This window comes from Gymnoscopelus microlampas (genome assembly GCF_963454915.1).
Source record: "Gymnoscopelus microlampas genome assembly, chromosome: 17".
In the NCBI taxonomy this organism is placed as follows: domain Eukaryota; kingdom Metazoa; phylum Chordata; class Actinopteri; order Myctophiformes; family Myctophidae; genus Gymnoscopelus; species Gymnoscopelus microlampas.
Window position 1 is genome coordinate 38,418,539 of NC_139954.1, and position 17,225 is coordinate 38,435,763.

Below are 17,225 nucleotides of genomic sequence, written 5' to 3' on the forward strand. Positions count from 1 at the left end.
ACACACACACACACACACACGCACGCACACACACACTGATGGACTGTTGGACAGCAGTCTGCAGGCGATAGTGTTCGTGGTGTGCGTCCATCTCAACTACATCTAGACGAGACACAGACCTGTCCTAGTCCTTAAACAATGTGACAGAGCTGATGTACACACAGCAACCAGAGAGGTCCATGAAGGCTAAATCACTCCTGTGTGTGTCTGTCTCTCTCTCTCTCTTTCTTCAGCTTTTCTTGTCTGTAGAGCGAAGAAGGTCCGTGTCCCGGCGTCAACTCTCCCATCAGGCCGTGGGGGCAAGGCTCTTACAACTGGTACCACTTCTTGTCCTTACATTTTAACATCAGCTGAAAAGAGAATGGGACACCTTAGAGAGTTTGAGCAATCTGCACGAAACGTTTTACACATGAACTTTGGACCTATGCCGACAAACGTTTGCAGCGGATTTTCCATAAGTGAAAAAATTAAGCTTTAATGAGCCAATGAATATTGCAGTTTTATGACAATTATTCATCTGCCCCTAACACATACATGCAGACTTACCATTCTTTGAAACTTTGCAGAAATGTAAAGGGCCATTCCAAATATCACTGAAACCAATCTTACTCCAATTGGTCAAACGGGGGCGCTATAGCAATTTTTTGAAAATTGAAACTTTAAACAGGCAAAAGTCATGCCTCGTTTGGCCGACAGCCATTAGACCTGCTTACACATGTGCCTTGACTAATGAGGAACACATCTATCACGTTGACCAGTAAGCACCGCCCTTAGATTGTCCGCAATCTTGAGCAGTTTGAAAAACACTTAAACCCAGGATTTTTCAGCTATTTGCGTGAAACTGTATGATCAGTGTGATCTCTTTTTTCAGAGGTTTGTCTGTTGGTGCAATAGCTTCCCGCTTAAGTGTATGTCTCACAACCTCAAGGTCACAGGTTCAAGCCTCACTTGGTGCAGACTTCATCTAAGTTGCATTTCACACAACATGACTATCAATGAATACATCTGCAATTGTTAAAGATAACATGAAATACTTAATTGAGTGTTTTTACATACTTCATTGTGAAAATAGCTGATCTACAATCTGACAACTTTTAATGGTTTGTGAGCTTGTAGATCGGCTACTTTCACTAGTTTTGGTTCTGAGGAGATGTACAATTTCTTCATTGGTAAATGGTTTGTGAACGAGTGATCTTAGTGTTAGTGAAACAGGGGCTTGGGTCATGACAGAAGGCAAGAGTTTGTGATCCTCAACAGACAACATCAGCCTGGACAAAGCTATAGCACTATAGGTAGTGTTGCAGCTACCTAAGAGTGCCTCACGACCGCAAGGTTGCCGGTTCAAGCCTCACTTGATGCAGACTCATTTAAGTTGAATTGCAAAAAACATGACTCAATCTATTCCGTTTCCATGGCTCTCTCTCTCTCTCTTCAATCTATTCCGTTTCCATGTCTTTCTCTTCAATCTATTCCGTTTCCATGTCTCTCTCTCTGTCTCTTCAATCTATTCCGTTTCTATCTTCAATCTATTCCGTTTCCATCTCTCTCTCTCTCTCTCTCTCTCTCTCTCTCTCTCTCTCTCCGAGGGGCGGCCATAGCTGAGTGGTTAGTGAGCCCGCCTAGCCCCAGGTACGATTCCAGGCCAGGTCAGCAAATGTGTCGATGAAATTTGTCCCTGAGCAAGACTCTTAACCCCTAATTGCTCACAGGCCCTCATTGGAAACAAGACCGCAAGGACTTTCATGAACTGACCCGTTAAAGGAATTATTATTTCTCTTTCTCTCTCCTGGCCCCGTATTATCGCTGCTTGCAGCTATATTTCCCATTGACTTTTCCAAAAATATTTATATCAATCAATTTAAGCCCAGAATCAAGCCATCCAGGATAGCGGTGAATCATGACCATAAAACCTTTTTTTCTGTGATTTTTTAAAATTTTATATTTAATGATATGATATACTATATTTAATAAATACCCTTTGTTTTGCCGTTTTCAAAAACGTTTTTTCACAGAATCAAACGTTTTATGGTCATGATTCACAGCTATCCTGGATAGCTTGATTCTAGGCTTAAATTAATTTATATAAATATTTTTGTAAAAGTCAATGGGAAAAATGCATTGAGTATTTACTTCCGGCACCAGGAAGTGGGCGGGAACTGCGACGCTCTATGGGACCTTCCTGAGTTATTTTACTTTCGGTACTTTAAGTACATGTGGATGCCAATACCTTTGTAATTTCATTCAACTAAATTGTGAATACCGAACTTTTAATTGTAACAGAGTATTTCTACATTGTGGTATTTATACTTTTAAGTATAAAAAATGTAGTACTTTTTCCACCACTGGCCCTCACTAACAGGGGCGTAGCCACGGGTGGGCATAGGTAGGCCTGGGCCCACGCATTTGGTTTTTGTGCCCGCCCAAAAAAAACTGTCAGTGAAATGACCATCAGTAGATTATTTATTGCCAAATCCAAGATGGGCGTGTTAGAATGGTCAATATGCATGGACTCTCACCTGGTGGGCGTGTTGGGAGAAGGATTCCGCGCTGGTCATCATGAGCGCCGTGCGTTCCTCCAGCTCTCCGAGCCTCTCGCCTCTCTGGTCCAGAGCGATGCGAGCGCGGGCCAGGTCTCCCACCACCCCGCCCGCCGCCGCCTTCATGCCGTCGATGCCCACCTGCCCCGGGATGTGCTGTGCCAGACTCCGCGACGCTTTGCCAGCCGACGCCTCGCCGACTGAATGGACGTCGGAAGAAAGAAGGTGATGCACACCCATTCAGCTCGGGATACCGATTGCATTCAATCAGGAGAGAGAGAGAACTCATATACATAGGATACAGGATGAACAGGTGAAATTGGAAGCGACAAAAAGAAAAAGAAAAGAGCATACAAAATTGTCTACTGCTCTCCTAATACGTGAGGGGGCCGTGTTTTTTCCAATTACGTTTTTCCTTTATTTAAAAAAATAAATTGGAAAAATAAAATAAATAAAAATACAATAGAGTCACCAGAACCAAGGATGGGTGTTTTCGATGAATCTATCACGGTTAAAATGGAGTTTGAAGTTACAATGGGTTTGCATAGGAAAGGGGCGAGTCTGATAAAAATGAATCGAACATCTAAATATGAATGAAAGTGAAATATCCCTTTAACAGGGGTTTCCCCGTCTCTCCAGCTCTTTAGTAAACAGATGCATTTACAGCCTGGGCACATGACATACATGTGCAGGGGATGTTTATGAGCATAATGGACACAAGATTTAATTGGCAAATAAAGGACAATTCCGTATTTTACTGGGACGCGTGTTAACCCTAATTGGCATCTGCCCCAGAAATAAAGTATCGGTCCTATTTAAGACATGTATACTTAAACGTGTAGAATACAAAATTAACAAATGATAATGGAGGAAGAGTAATGTAGAGACAACGAGAGACAAACAGGAGAGAACAAAACAGGGAATATACATACACAGCTCCTCTCTGTCGACGGGCTGGGCATTTCCTCCAAAGAAGCCCTTGAGGAATCCTCGGTTCTGAGCCTCTGGTGTTTCTAAGGGGGTGAACAGCTCTCCCAGCATCTCCTGAGACAACCAGTCAAAAACCACAGGAGGATAGGAATCTATGAAGCTCATTTTAGTGAACTCCTAAACACAGTGTTAAGTTTGTCGACTATCTTTTTTCCACTGACGAAAACAAAATAAAAACTGAGCTATGATGACTAAAACTATGACTAAATATACTGACTATTTTGTCAACAAATAAAAACTAGGCTAAAATGTTAGGGAAGGACTAGTGGATAAGAGATCCAGTAGAACTAAGAGAAGTCATTTTTATGCTTGGTTGTGTGCACTCCGAAAGTAGCGGATCTATAAATCAGGCATTACGATGCCATCAAGGCCTGCCAAAATACTAGATGTTCGGGCCGCTATTAGTGAGGACCATTTATATCACTTAAGTCCTATTCTATAAATTCAAAATGAGCCGATCTACATACTCACAATGCTCTTGTAGATTGTCTATTTCTGCATTTTTTAAAGTGGGTAACATACCAATACTTTTGTATCGTTAGACAACAAAGTATCTATGAACACATCAAGGTGCATTTATCAAGATTTTTGTAACCCAGCCTTTGTGGGAACTGCTTTTTAATGGGCAGACTAGTCATGCACCTGATGCACATGATGCTGTGTACAGTACAAAGCAAGCACAATCCCAAACCAAAGTCTGAGCTCAAGCTGATTAGTAGAGGCTGGTTGGTTTGTGCTTCAAGGACCATTTCACCCATTCTTCATATAATATGTCCTCACTAATAATGCTTGTTATAATATGGTACCAGTTTTTGTGTTGTGGACACTTCATAAACCTGCCTACCAGTGACATCATCTGTAGCCAGTTTTAGTCATTTCAAAAAATATTTCAGATGTTTTTAAATTTGTATTATTTTTATTAATGCGAGAACAATGGCTTATAACATGTAACTTTCAAAAAAGAGAAAGCCTGCAGTTTCTATTAGCTTGGATTCCCCCTTGTTGATGTCACTGTTAGCGGGTTTCTGAACTGTCCACAGCTCTCCTCTGAGAGCGTAGAATCATTGTTTTTTTTTTACCATATTATAATGAGCATTTGTGAGGACCATTTATATGACGATAGGTTGAAAATGGGTGACGTGGTCCTTTAATGCAGACTGACTGGAAAAAAAGAGGACAATTGGGGGCTCAGTGACTTAGGAAGCCAGCAGATGGCAGTATTGTATTATAGTACTGTGTGGGTGCCTGGCTGCACGCTGACACCTCTAACTGCACTGATGCCTCTTCTTCTCATTAGTGGGAGTGAGGTGACAGCTATCACAAAACAAACACAGCCATGAAACGGTGCACACACACACACACACACACACACACACACACACACACACACACACACACACACACACACACACACACACACACACACACACACACACACACACACACACACACACACACACACACACACACACACACACGTTTGGGTTGCTATACTTATGAGGACGTCAACATTTTTAGGACTGTGATTTCATGAAAGCCATTTTCAAAGCTTGAGCTTGTAGATCTCTTTATTTTCGGTTGCATGACAACCGGCTTGTAACCAAGGTGTATAGCTCCAATCTTAACCCCTAAACCTGACCTCTAAATGCTTCATCTTAACCCTAACCTCAACCTGAATCTTTTCCCAGTATTAAATGGATAGTTCACCCCCAAAATGAGTTTTTTTCCTATCAATTATTCACCTCATGGAGACTTGAATTTAGGTATATTTTTTTGTTTTTGTCGCATTCCTAAGCCAATCATTTGATGACCGGCAGCGGTTCTGGTAGGAGACACAAAGAGCCTCCTTTGTGTCTTCTACCGGAACCACTGCCTGGTCCGCTGGTCATCAAATTATTGGCTTAGGAATGCGACACAAACTAAAACATATCCATAAATTCAAGTCATGGGGTGACTAATCAATACCATAAAACAACCATTTCTCTTGCGAGGAGCAGGGAAATTGGCTTTTTGTCTCAAGTTGTACTGTACTTGTGGGGACATTTGGCCCTTACAAGTCTAGTGATATAATGTAAACACACACACACACACACACACACACCACCAACGTAACCCATGGAGCTGTGGCACACATGACAAGCCTGACATTTCACTTCAATGGCCCCTGTCACCACTGGGCTTTACCAAAGCTATCAACCCTGGCACCTGCCTGCTCACTGCACCCTGCATCTCCGAACACAACACGCGCGCACGCACGCACGCGCACACACACACACACACACACACACACACACACACACACACACACACACACACACACACACACACACACACACACACACACACACACACACACACACACACACACACACACACACACACACACACACACACACACACACACACACACACACGGCTGTCACGATCATGACATTTTATTTTTAAGATTAGTTGTCACTCAAATAATTGTGATTAAGGATTTAATTGTGTTTTTGGCATTAGACATTGGAACATATAAACAATCCATTTCTATTTGACTTTTAGGCTTCATAAACATACTGGCAAAGGGCAGATAACAAAAATAACTTACATAATGCAAAGACATGACTGACATATTGAATAACTTTATACTTTCGAAATCTGTGAGAAAATGTATGAATTCATGTTTCAACATGGAAATGATTATGACTATTATGCAAAATAGTTGTGATTATCCTACTATAATTCTAGTAACCTCTGTCTGTAGTGGTGCGCTGTCTGTCTGTAGTGGTGAAGCTACGGTGAAGCTACCCGGTTCTCCTCAATGGCTGGAGCAATTGCTCTGATTTTGCACACAGCCATTGATCATTACCATCTGAACTTAACTGTGAAGCCCATTTTTCAATTTCATCAAATCTCAGCTTCTTATTAGCGTTTATGTGTGAAAGAATGTCGCCTCCCGGTTTGCCAGATCATGTGCGCATATCCCCCCACGGATGCGTCGACCGGGTATGGTCTAGTGTCATATAATTGTGATTAGGCGATGAATGATGTAATAATTGTGACGGCCTACACACACACACACACACACACACACACACACACACACACACACACACACACACACACACACACACACACACACACACACACACACACACACACACACACACACACACACACACACACACACACATTTGGGATGCAATGTGTACCAAATGTGTACCACAGCAGTAATGACAGCATTGTCGTTAACAAATCCAAAACCAAAACACCTGTAAAAGGTAACAGGTTGACTTAGATTAGTTGGGTGGTGGTGGTGTCACGCACAGGGCCGGATTTATAGGAGTTGAGCCCCCCCCCCCCATCCACCCTAGCCCAACGGTAAGTCCGGCCCTGGTCACGCACCGGATATAGCAGATCTACAAACTTGCAATGTGTCACACTGTGACGCACCGTGTGCTTGTAGATCTGCTACACCCACATGGGGCAAATAAGTATACCTCAGGCTTTAGATCAATGATATTCAACTGGCAGACCGCAGGCCAAAACCGGCCCCAGCGGAGCTTTCTTGTGGCCCAATGTATTCCTAGCCTGGCGTAGCTAGACTATATCACTGCGTGGATATGAGTCTGGTGCTTCCATGAGGACGTTTTGTTTCTCAAGGGGCGGGATCAAAACAATGTCCCTCGACGCAATTGGTTAGACCTACAACCAACTACCAATTACAGTCGCCCATATTCGAATACTGGGCCCTGATTGGTGCCCCACGTCTTCTGGGACAGGAAATGGATTCTCTATGGAGCGGTGCCAGACCCAAATCCCAGAGTGCAAATTTTTTTTGCACTCGCAGATTCGTCTGGTCCCAGGCTAATGTATTCCATGTTCCAATGTCAAATTAAGTATAAATAGCTTTTATTAGATGGTTGGTTGTACAGGATGACCGTTTTGAATGTTTTTCATAACTGTATAAACGAAGCTTGTTAATGGTTAATCAACCATTAACAGATAAGAATAAAATGTAGGCTACTATTTAGAATGGAGGAATGTTAGTGACTCACTCAGGGTCCCAAATTAACACCTAACAGTACTGAGTTTGCAGTCAAGACACTGCTACAAGAACCCAAATGCGGGTAAATGTAATCTTTGGTGAGTTAGTCATCCATAAAAAAATCACTTGGGCCAAAGTGTAATAGATCACTTCATAATACTTCTGCATCTGGTGTTAAAATATGTTTCAAGAATCAAAAGTAAAAGTACAAGTATCAGAAGTAAAGGTAGACTCTATAGACTTTTTCATAGAAACAAAACAGCCAGAAATGTTGTCTACTTCTACTACTTCCCTACTTCTAACTACTTTCAAAATAATGTATCTTTCAAGTAAATTAGTTCACCATGCTGGGCAAAAGCTACATCGCAATACATTTCAGTGGCACATCAAAAGAGCACAACAGGAGATTTGAGTGGAGTTCATCCATCACAAACCCATCCATTTGTTACTACTGTATTTCTGAGTTTTAAGTGGATGTTGTTAATTACACCAAAGAAATTATTCTCCTTATGCATCCATTAGCCTGCATGTGTTAGTTTTGTGTTAGTTTTCATCCACTTCAAACACATCATAAGAGCTTGCCTTGTGCTATTATCACCCTGGTGCTCAAAACTAAATGATTTATTTTTTATTCATACGAACATGTAAACACTTCACTTGGACAGCCTGCCTCCTCCTCACACAAAGACCATGCCAGGGACCCGTGCACAGAACACACTGAAATAACTACTTCCTATTTTCTTAATATAAAAATCTAAGCCTGGGCACTATAAAGGACTGACACAGAAATGTTCCTATCAAACATCAAAATGCATAAATGCGATATGAAGCAGACCCTAATAAGTTACCTTAATGAACATCATGTGTCCATTATTGTGTCCTATCGGACTAATAGCACACAACAAACGGTGAAACGGTTAAACGGTTAAACGGTTTTGTTGTCGCGGTCTTGTGGCCCCCGACTTCAAGTCATTTCAAAATTGTGGCCCCCTGCCAAATAGTTGAATATCACAGCTTTAGATATTGCATAAACGCTCGCAGGTGTGATGTGACGCATTGTGAGCTTGTAAATTGGCTATTTTCAAATAGCCTAGGTATAAAATAGGGCTAAAGTGGTTAATGTATGTTTTATAGTGTAATAATTTATATCTGCAAAGAAACTAGTAACTAAAGTTTTCAAATTATTGTAGTGGAGTAAAAGTACAATATTCACCTCTGAGTTGTAGTGGAGTAGAAGTAAAAAATATAGACAATTGGAACTACTCCAGTAAAGTAAAAGCACCTCGAAATTGTACTTAAGTACAGTACTCGAGTAAATGTACGTAGTAACTTTACACCACTGATAATGGAACGCACGCACGCACACGCACACACGTGCACACGCACACACCTGCAGGTTGTCACACATGTCCTGGCTGTATGTGATTCTCTGGATCTCGGTGGGAGAGCTGAGGTATAAGGCCTGCCCCCCGTTGGTGAAGCAGAAGGTTCTGGCGATGCGCATGTCTGTCAGAGGCAGGTAGTTGATGTCCATCAGTGGTCTCAGACTGGGCAAGCTGTGAGCACAGCGGAACAATACCACCAGACTAACTGTTAGATGGGACAAATATTGTTAGTATGTTCTATTTGCAAACTCCATGTTGTCGCTGTCGGGTCGAAAAGCTCCATTTTTTAATTTTTAAGTTTACTTTTTTTTCGTAAATTGACGCCCTACTTCATCACAGCACAGCGTCGCACAAAAGTATAAAATATTGGAAAAGGTTGGAATAACATGTTACTCCCACGCGCTACGTCCAACCGGGGAAACTCCCCCCTGTCAGGTGATAAGAAGCGGCTTGCTAGCTCCTCATGCATTGAAGGAGGCATGAGCTCAGTTCTGGGCTCTCCCTAGGCTGGCAGAGGGAGAGTAGCGCCAAAGGATTACATAGGCAATTGGCACTGGGTGAAAAAATGGGTTCCAAAATCAGGGGATACATATTATAGAAAAAAAAAGAAAAAAAAGATGGCATGTTTGATATCGGTTCATTGATTTCCCTGGTACCTTATACTTTGTAACAGCAGCATTTCTACAGTATGTTGCTAATTGCTTATTTTGACTAAAGTTAAAAAACTACGCAAAGGAAATTTTCGCACATCCTCTTTGTTCAGATGCAGGTGCGTTGGACAGTGACAACTGAAGTATGCTGCTGAGCAAGAGCAGTATTTCATTTGTTCATGAAATACTTTTTTCTTGTTTGCTTCACTAAAGTAAAAAAAGAAAAAAAAGTAATTAAAGGTGGTACCTGAGGGTCATGACGTGTCCGTTGGCGCAGAAGCAGGCCAGACAGACGCTGTTGCACACGGTCACCACGTCGGCCCGCAGGACGAACGACGACTCGGTGATGTTGTGCACGTAGAGGCACGTCTGCGTGGGCATGAAGAACACCTTGGCCTGCTTCTCGGAGCACACCACGGCCAGGTGTCCGTCGCCGCTCACCTCCTGGGGGCAGCGGTGTGCTATGTTATATGTTTATTTTTGAAGTTGACATGGAAGTCACAATAGGCTCTATGGCACAGCAGCCATATTATCACTTCCTTCACAGGTGTTACCAATGATACTAATGAAGGCTCAGACAGACCAGATGCATTGTTTGAGTGTTATACTGTATATAGCACTCATTTTCAACACCTGTCCACAGGAGTTTTGATCTTAACCATAATTGGAGTCCTCTGCTGTTGTCACCATCATGAAAATAGTTGCCGATTAATTTATGTGGAAATAATTGTTTTGATTAACGATTTAATTGCGTGTTTGGCATTGAACGTTGGGACGTGTAACTAAGAATTACATTTCTGTTTACAAAGGCAGATATGACAAGACAAAATAACTTAAATACACAAAGCCTGTTACTGAAATATACAAAGAAATGACTGACAATGATCGGTACCAATAATCAAAACATAAATGGTGTGCATTATGGCCAAAACAGGCCATATATTTAATATGCTGACATTTTCAAGAATAGGGAAAATATCCAATCTACATTCTACGAGCTCACAACGTGTCACAATGTGACGTGTTGTGAGTTTGTGTAGATATACAGCAGTTAAAGTTTTAAACAGTAGATGAATGGAAACCATTCTGAAAATCATGTAAAAAATAATTGTGATCAGGCCTAACCTGGGAGGACGAGGGCGAGAAGTTGACCAGCTTGCGCTTGCGAGGCCGGTCGGGGTCCTCGGCGGCGTTGAGGTCCCGCCACACCTCGTAGGGGCTCTGGGTCAGCACGCCCGTGCAGTCCATGAAAGCAAAGCGCAAGATGGAGCCCTTCAGCATCAGGACGTTTCCTGTGGGAAAGATAACGTATGAAGTCTAGAACAGAGGTTCCCAAATCTTACCATCTTGCGATCTTTCCCTCTAATGCAGGGGTTTTCAACGTTTTTCAAGCCAAGGACCCCTTAGCTGAGACAGAGAAGAAGCAGGGACCCCCACTACATATTGTATACAATTGTGCTATTGTTTACGATCTGCTATTTTTGGCTCTATTTAAGTTCTCCTCAGAATTTAGATGCTAGGGTTCAAGTGGTTCATGTAAAAAAAATAAAAATAATTATCACACAAAGATTTGCCGGCCCCCTTGTAGCAAACCCCTAGGGGTCCCACACCCCCTATTGAAGACCCCTGCTCTACTGTATTTCTACGGATTAATCTAAGTGATCATTTTGAATTCATGTAAAGTGCAATTGAGAACCTGTGCTATTAGAACTAAGTGCTATTAACACAGTCAAGCAACTGACTTGAATGAAATAGCATCTTCAGCTTGTTTCCTGGTACACAAAGCCCTGCAGTCTCTCCAAAAAACGTATTTAAAAAAAACTAAACCATCAACAGACAATTCTGTATGGGGGGGACGGAAGGAGGAGTTTCGCACACATCCGAGGTTCCCATAGAAAAGAATGGAATAAACAGACTTACGGACGGAACACACAGCTGTGTGGAAACGAGGCCCAAGGCCCCTTTTCACTTTCATCATCGCTGTTGTTGTTTTCTTATCTAAAACCGGAGATTGGATTGAACAGCCCAACTTCCAATTGAACGGAGACAGAGAGTTGTGGAATAAATGTGTTGGGAAATGAAAACACTCTCCTCTACCAGATATAGCTCAGTTCACCTGCATAACGCTATCTGCAGAATATCACATCGCTCTGCTGAATCCTTATTTACTGAAGGCAGCTTCAGTGGTGGACAACGTTTAGCAGGCTTGTCTCTGTCGGGTGGAAACGTCATATGTCCAAAACTGTTACTTTTCAGGATTCAAATTCAAAAACGGCAAAAGTAGCAGATCGAACATACTGTAAGCTCAAGCTCGAGCTTGTAGAAAATTATTATTGAGTGCCGGGATCCTCTGCTTTTTCTTGTTTGATCCAGGAGCACCTCCGATACTTTTAACTACTTTTGAACTAGCTCTCGTGTCTCCTATATGTGAGCACCTGGCTGTGTTGTTTTCTCTGTTGCCTACAGCACCTTTAACCCATTAAGACCGGGAAAGTATCTGTGTAATTTTCTGATTTCTTTGGCTATTCAAAAATAGCAGATATACAAGCTCATAACGCTATGAGCTTGTAGATCTGCTATTTTTTTTAAAAATCGTGACCATTTGTGAAAATATATATTTTTGGTCAAAATGTTCATTTTTCAAACATTTGACAAATATCTTTAAATCCTAACAGTTTTCTGAAAAACTATTGTTGCTATATCAAAGATTTGTATTCAGATTTGTATTCAAAGATTTACACACATGTTCGAGCTTGTAGATTTGCTATTTTTGAATAGCCAAAGTATAAAATACTGACTATAGCTCAAATCTAAAATGACACAGATACGTTCCCGGATTGAATGGGTTACAAGTGCCACATTATGAAGCACAACACGGCTTCACGGCTTCACGCGCAGCATCTTGCTACTGTAGTCGTTTGCCATTGGCCAGGGACTCACACCTTCACACATAGTTACTGGAGCTAGTGTTCTGCAATCGGCCAGGGAGTCATATATTTTATTTTGATCAAAATGCAGTACCCGAGAGACAAATGGCACAAGTCCCAAGGCATAATGTATTTTCTTTTTTCTTTATCAGAGACAGCATGAACAGGGAGGATTGAACAGTGTGTGCCTCTGACAGATGAGGGTAACGTTTGGCGGTGCATTGTCTTTCCCCAGAGTCTTAATGTTTTGTGAGGTGGAAACCTGTATGCCCAAAACTGTTACTCAGTGGTGGAAAGTAGTGTATTCACTCGAGTACTGTACTTATAAGTACGCTTTTGGGGCACTTTTACTTTACTGGTGTATGTATCCAATTTTCAATGCTTTTACTTCTACTCCACTACATCTCAGTAGGCAAATGATTGTACTTTTTATTCCACTACAATTAATTGAAAACTTGAGTTACTAGTTACTTTGTAGGTTTCAGTTATTATTACAAAACACACATTAACCACTTTAGCCCTATACATTTGCTTTGGCTATTTGAAAATGGCCGATCTACAAGCTTGTAGATCTGCCATTTTCAAAAGATTTTTATACATCCGTTGACTTGTGAAGTGGAACATTCTGAATAATGAGTATGTTTTACTTTTGGTATTCTGAGTATATTTAGATGCCGATACTTTTGAACTTCTACTCAAGTCTTTTACTTGAAATACCGGACTTTTACTTGTAACAGAGTATTTATGTGTTGCGGTATTGATACATGTACTTTTACATTGAGACCTGGAACTGTGTCATTTTTAGATTTGAGCTAAAAAGCAATATTTTACACTTTGGGCTATTCAAAAATAGCAGATATACAAGCTCATAGCGCGGCACCGAGTGCCTCGAGCTTGTAGATCTGCTATTTTTGAAAAATCGTGAAAATGTGTGCAATTCTTTGAATATATATATTTTTAAAGCGAACATTTGTAACCGAAATCTTTGCTTCTGGGGGTCCCTGGAACAAAATATTTTGATGGGGGTCTGCGGCCAAATACATATACTTTTGGGGGTCCTTGACATGAAAAAGATTGAGCACCCCTGATATAGAAACATAGGTTTTTCAGAAAACTGTTGAGATTTAGGAGACATGTAGAACCAGCTTCAGGTCTCAATGGGTTAATTATTTAGTCACAAGCTCTTGTCAACTGCTTTTCATCGGTTTAAATATAAACAGCACAGGATATCAAGTCTCACCGCTGGGGCCGATGGTGACGGCCTCCTCCAGCCTCTCGTCCTCCTCGGTGGCGACGGACATGGGGATGAGGAGGACCACGCCCAGGCTGGTGCCCACCCACAGGCACGGCGTGGGCAGCGGGTCGCTCTTGCGGCCGTAGGACTCTCCGAACTGCAGCGTCGTCACCGCCTCCTTGGTGTCGCGGTCGATGCTGGACACGCTGGAGCTGCGCGAGCGGCTGAAGGAGTTCTCGCGGCTCTCTGCCGGGGTGCGGGCCGTTGAAGAAAAAAACAAACACGAATGACAAAAACATGCCCCGGCGGGACGGACAGACGTACGATAAGACAGGCGACAGAGACATACAGACAACAAGCAGGGGGAGAGACGAGTGTTGGAAGATGGAAATTCCAAGGTCCATACGTTATGACAACATGGAAAGACAGGCATAGTAATGTGATAGAGAAAGCAGAGGATAACATAGAAGACAGGTGTGAAAGGGGAAAAACAAGAACAAGAGAAATAGACGGATTGTAAGTAAAGGGTGGCTTGGCATGTAAATTGTAATGTAAAACATTGGGGGGAAATGGAAACAGAACGGAATGATTCTCCTGGATGATTAACCGTAACAGCAAACTGGACCTGAATCACGCACGCACGCACGCACGCACGCACGCACGCACGCACGCACGCACGCACGCACGCACTATGAAGGGAACCTCTTCTTTCATTGTCCAGTGCTTCATAAATGAACATTAATTAACTTTCATTCTGTCGTCTTGATACAGACTGTATGAACAATATCACACATGTGCATCTACAGTAGACACACACACACACACAGACACGCACAACGGCACACTTGTAGATACATACACATACAAACAATACACACACAGAAGTGCACGCTCGCGCACAAACCGGTTTCACTAAACACACTCCTTTGACCATGTCGGGTGTGCTAGCCATTACAAATTTATAGCCTCCACCAGAAAAGTATTTCTGTTAGTGAATCATGCACCTCTCAATTATTTAGAGCTACAGTAGGCAATGTGCTTCACTACCATGCCTGGTCATCGCTACACAGACTGCAGTGTTTGAGGTCAAAGCATCTGAATAGCTGTTTTATTTTGGTATGCTTAAAGTAAATTTATAGCGTTGACAAATAGTGATGATGAGTAAACAAAACTGTCTGTGTCAGTGCAGACCCATGTAAGCAGAGCGAGTCAAGTTCGTCGCCAGGTGTGTTGCCAAAATGCAAACTGTGTTTGCTAAAAGTTGAGACATTGTCAACTTTTTTAAGCCACCATTGCCGGCTCCCGTATCCACTATCAATCCCACAATCCTCTTCACAGAACTTCTGTCCACTTACAAATAGTAATTCATTAATGGAATTGCCAGAGCCTCTCTTCTCCCCCAGTCCCGGCAGAGTAGTTCCGGACAAGCGGATTGAGTGGCACTGACTTGCCCTAAGAGGACTGACCGTGGGTAAGCTACCTGGGACGTAAGTCGGGACTTGATCAACCCCAGCTGGGTCACCTGGGTGTATGTTGCGAGACCCGAAACACCTGTTGACCCCAGGCTACAACACTGATGATACGTCCCAGGTGCATCCATGTTATGTTTTTTCGTTATTAATGGAAGGCAAAAACTTCAACCTAGCTTACAGTGAAACCGTTAAACTGTAGCTTTATCTTTTGATAGCAATCACTGCTACAGAGTGTTTGTTCAGTAACAGCTGGGTCACTCTCCCCGTCTACTGCAAGCTCTTTAGTAAACAGAAAATACATGTTCGTGGGGGGATACAGATGTTATCTAATCAGGAGAGAGTGCTCCACGAAGAGGCAGTCCTTTCTACAGGTTCATGTCACGTTTTTATCACATTCATGTTGTCAGCAATAAGCGCTGGCATCCAATCCCGTTGAAAAATGACAGACTGAGATGACATGAACAAGGTTGAGAACCACTGGGCCACAGGACTGACTGACGGACGGACGAACAGATGGACAGTGGTGGAAATTAACTAAGTACATGTACTCAAGTACTGTACCTAAGCACTATTTTTAGGTATTTGTACTTTACTTGAGTATTTTCAAATTCCAATACTTTTACTTCTACTCCACTACATCTCAGATGCAAATATTGTACTTTTACTCCACTACAATTATTAAAAAATGTTAGTTACTATTTACTTTGTAGATGTTTATTATTATTACAAAACATTCATTAACCACTTCATCCGTGTATACATTTAGGCCATTTGAAAATAGCCGATCTACAAGCTCACAATGCGTCGCGATCTGCTATTTTCAAAATATTTTTATACAATTGAAAACTTGAAATGGGACATTCTGTATAATGAGTACTTGTACTTTTGGTACTTTAAGTATATTTTGAATGCCAATACTTTTGTACTTTTACTCAAGTACATTTTTTATTCCAGACTTTAACTTGTAACTGAGTACTTCTACATTGCAGTGTTGATACTTAAGTATACTTAAGATTACTTACTGTAAGTAAAGAATTTGAGTACTTTTTCCACCACTGCAGACGGACGGAACGCATATATATATATATATAGATATGGGACTCAAGACAGGGTGACACGAGTGGGCAGCGCGTGGCCCCCCCTTACCTCTTTCGCTCCAGCAGTAGGGGGTGGTAGTGATGTGATGCTCGTCGTGGGAGTACATACTGACTCCGTGTAATTGCTGGAGCATCGCCCTCTTGGACGTATAACCTACTCGACAACCCCACCACAACATGCATGGGACGCCATAGATGACACAAACCCAACCAAACCAACACCACCCACACCCACCGCCCGGCCAGCCAGCCGGCCAGCAAACAGACATGACAGACAAGATGGACAGCGATGCCAGAGAGAGGACAGGAAAGGGGACAGAAAGAAGAAGATTCAACAGAGGTTTGGAGAAATGTATGCAAAAACACAGATAGAGAGCAGAGGAAGACAGAGAAAGGTAAAGAGAGGTCACTCCGTTTAAAGGGATAGTTCACCCCCAAAATGACTTTTTTTTTCTATTCGATTAGTCACCCCATGGAGACTTGAATTGATATTTGTTTGCTTTTGTTGCATTCCTAAGCCAATACCTTGATGACCGGCAGCGGTTCCGGTAGGAGACACAAAGAGTCTCCTTTGTGTCTCCGCTGCCTACCGGTCCGCTGGTCATCAAATTATTGGCTTAGGAATGCGAGAAAAAAAAAACATATCCATGAATTCAAGTCTCCATGGGGTGACTAATCGATAGGAAAAAAAAAAACTTTTTTGGGTGAACTATCCCTTTAAGCTGGAAATGACGCACCCCCGAAAGAGCCAATCTACAGGCTCACAGTGCGCCGCATATGCTGTGAGCTTGTAGATCGGCTATTTCCAGCACACGACTACATCGTATCACAAAATATAAATCGGGCTGCTACACCCAACCTTTTTCAATGCCACGTTGTTAACCCAATGTGTGTGTGTGTGCT

The 17,225-nt window shown here is 42.2% G+C and overlaps 1 protein-coding gene across 1 annotated transcript in view; it reads right to left on the reverse strand.

Moving 5' to 3' along the window:
• Positions 1-231: 231 nt before the first annotated feature.
• Positions 232-17,225, reverse strand: part of stxbp5l (syntaxin binding protein 5L) — a gene marked incomplete at its 5' end in the record, with an annotated part of 257,766 nt that continues 240,772 nt past the window's right edge. Inside the window, 8 exons of the mRNA XM_084085444.1 lie at positions 232-350; positions 2,517-2,737; positions 3,470-3,581; positions 8,948-9,113; positions 9,840-10,036; positions 10,718-10,884; positions 13,760-13,999; positions 16,372-16,476. Of these exons, the coding sequence (XP_083941570.1) occupies positions 309-350; positions 2,517-2,737; positions 3,470-3,581; positions 8,948-9,113; positions 9,840-10,036; positions 10,718-10,884; positions 13,760-13,999; positions 16,372-16,476 (1,250 nt within the window). The 3' untranslated portion in view covers positions 232-308. The remainder of the gene's footprint in view (positions 351-2,516; positions 2,738-3,469; positions 3,582-8,947; positions 9,114-9,839; positions 10,037-10,717; positions 10,885-13,759; positions 14,000-16,371; positions 16,477-17,225) is intronic.